The sequence below is a fragment of the Myotis davidii genome, unplaced genomic scaffold (genome assembly GCF_000327345.1).
Source record: "Myotis davidii unplaced genomic scaffold, ASM32734v1 scaffold425, whole genome shotgun sequence".
Taxonomy (NCBI): Eukaryota; Metazoa; Chordata; class Mammalia; order Chiroptera; family Vespertilionidae; genus Myotis; species Myotis davidii.
In genome coordinates this window covers 2,153,913-2,155,342 of record NW_006296413.1, presented here as the reverse complement: position 1 = coordinate 2,155,342, position 1,430 = coordinate 2,153,913, and the positions used below count along the sequence as shown (strand labels likewise).

The following is a 1,430-nucleotide window of genomic DNA, read 5'->3' as shown; positions in this document are numbered from 1 at the left end:
GCTGGATGAGGAGCTGACCAGCCAGCTCTGGGGCCAGGGCCTGCTGAAGGGCTCAAGGGAGAACAGGGCGGGAGGGGCTCCTGGGTCAGCACCATTTCAGGGCTTCCTCCCGGCGGGGCGCGGCCTGGGTCTGTCCTGCAGGGCGCCAGCTGGGGAGAGGGGTTCCCTCTGTTCGCTCATGGTCCCCTCATTGGGGATAAGCCACAGCCCTGCCCCCTTTACCTGCCCAAAGGCCGCCTGCACCTGGGCCTCCAGCTCCCGCAGCAGGAGCCGCCGCCTGGTGACTGCGTGGCTGGCAGGGGCCTGGCTGGGCCCCGCAGTGTCCTCAGAGGTCTTGGGGTCCCCCGGAGGGAGGCTGTCACCCTCTGGGTCCTGAGGAAGGGCCATGGAGACGAGGGCTTGGCCCCTCTTGCTGGCCGAGGGGCACCGCCCCACTCTGGTCTCCCCGGTCCTGTGGGAAGGGGCTTAGTGGCAGCGGTGGGCCCCTGCTTCTCTCCTCCCTGCCCCTCCCTCCATGCACTGGGGCCCAACCAGCAGGCATCTCTGTGCCTGGGCTGCCCCAGTCCCATATCCCATCTCTCCTAGCTCCCCAGGCCTCTCAAACAGCGCCTCGCTCCAATCCTAGCCTTCCCTTCCCCCCTCCAGCTTCCTGCTGGCCCCACCGCACCTGGGCCCCGCAGGCTTGTGCAGACCCGGCACCTGGCCCTGGGCTCCGGCTTCCGGACCTCCTGCGCCCACGCCCCTGTCTGCCCTCTGCTCATGGTGGTCTCTGTCTGCCTCTCCCGCAGTCCCTCTCTCCAGCCCTGCCCTGCTGGTATTTGCCCAGCGGGTCTGTGGCTCTCGGACCATCTCTCCGTCCTCCCTCCGTCTGTCCTCCCTCCGTCTGTTGCGTGGGGCCCCTCTCACAGTGGTCTTTCTGTCTGTCCGTCCTGGTTCTCCTACTCTCCCCACCCCTCCCAGCAAGGCTCCTGGGTTGTGGAAAGACAGGTCCCCCCAGCCTCACTCCACGCCCCTCCCCTCCTCATGGCACCCCCGCTGAGCCTCTGCTAACCTCCACCCTCCTGCTTCTCAGCGAACAGGAACAGGACGGGGGTGACCAGCAGCCCCCCTGCCTCTCATGCCCGTGTGTCCCCAGACCACTTACCACCCAGTGCCTGCTCCTCGTCTCCCGGAATGAGGTCAGCTGTCCTGTCGGCCCTGCTCCGGGCCCCTCATGATTTATTCACCTGCTCCTACCCCCTGGCTTTTGTCCGAGGGAACCAGATCCTGCCGGAGGCCTGCCACCTGAGCTGCTGGCCTGGCCGCTCTCGGCCACGCGTGCCGTCCATTCATGTCCATTCATGTATCCTCCACCAGCACCGAGGCCGGCTGAGACCCAGACCCCGGCTGGCTGCTGGGGCCGCACGGCACCCCCAGCGGCCCAGGGGCCC

General features: G+C 67.8%; 1 protein-coding gene across 1 annotated transcript in view; it reads right to left on the bottom strand.

Moving 5' to 3' along the window:
• CABP2 (calcium binding protein 2) overlaps positions 1-1,229 on the bottom strand; it is a 6,031-nt gene extending 4,802 nt beyond the window's left edge. Inside the window, exons 1-2 of the mRNA XM_006771498.2 lie at positions 1,145-1,229; positions 223-451 (exon numbers count right to left, since the gene is read on the bottom strand). Coding sequence (XP_006771561.1) covers positions 223-387 — 165 coding nt within the window. The 5' untranslated portion in view covers positions 388-451; positions 1,145-1,229. The remainder of the gene's footprint in view (positions 1-222; positions 452-1,144) is intronic.
• Positions 1,230-1,430: the final 201 nt, after the last annotated feature.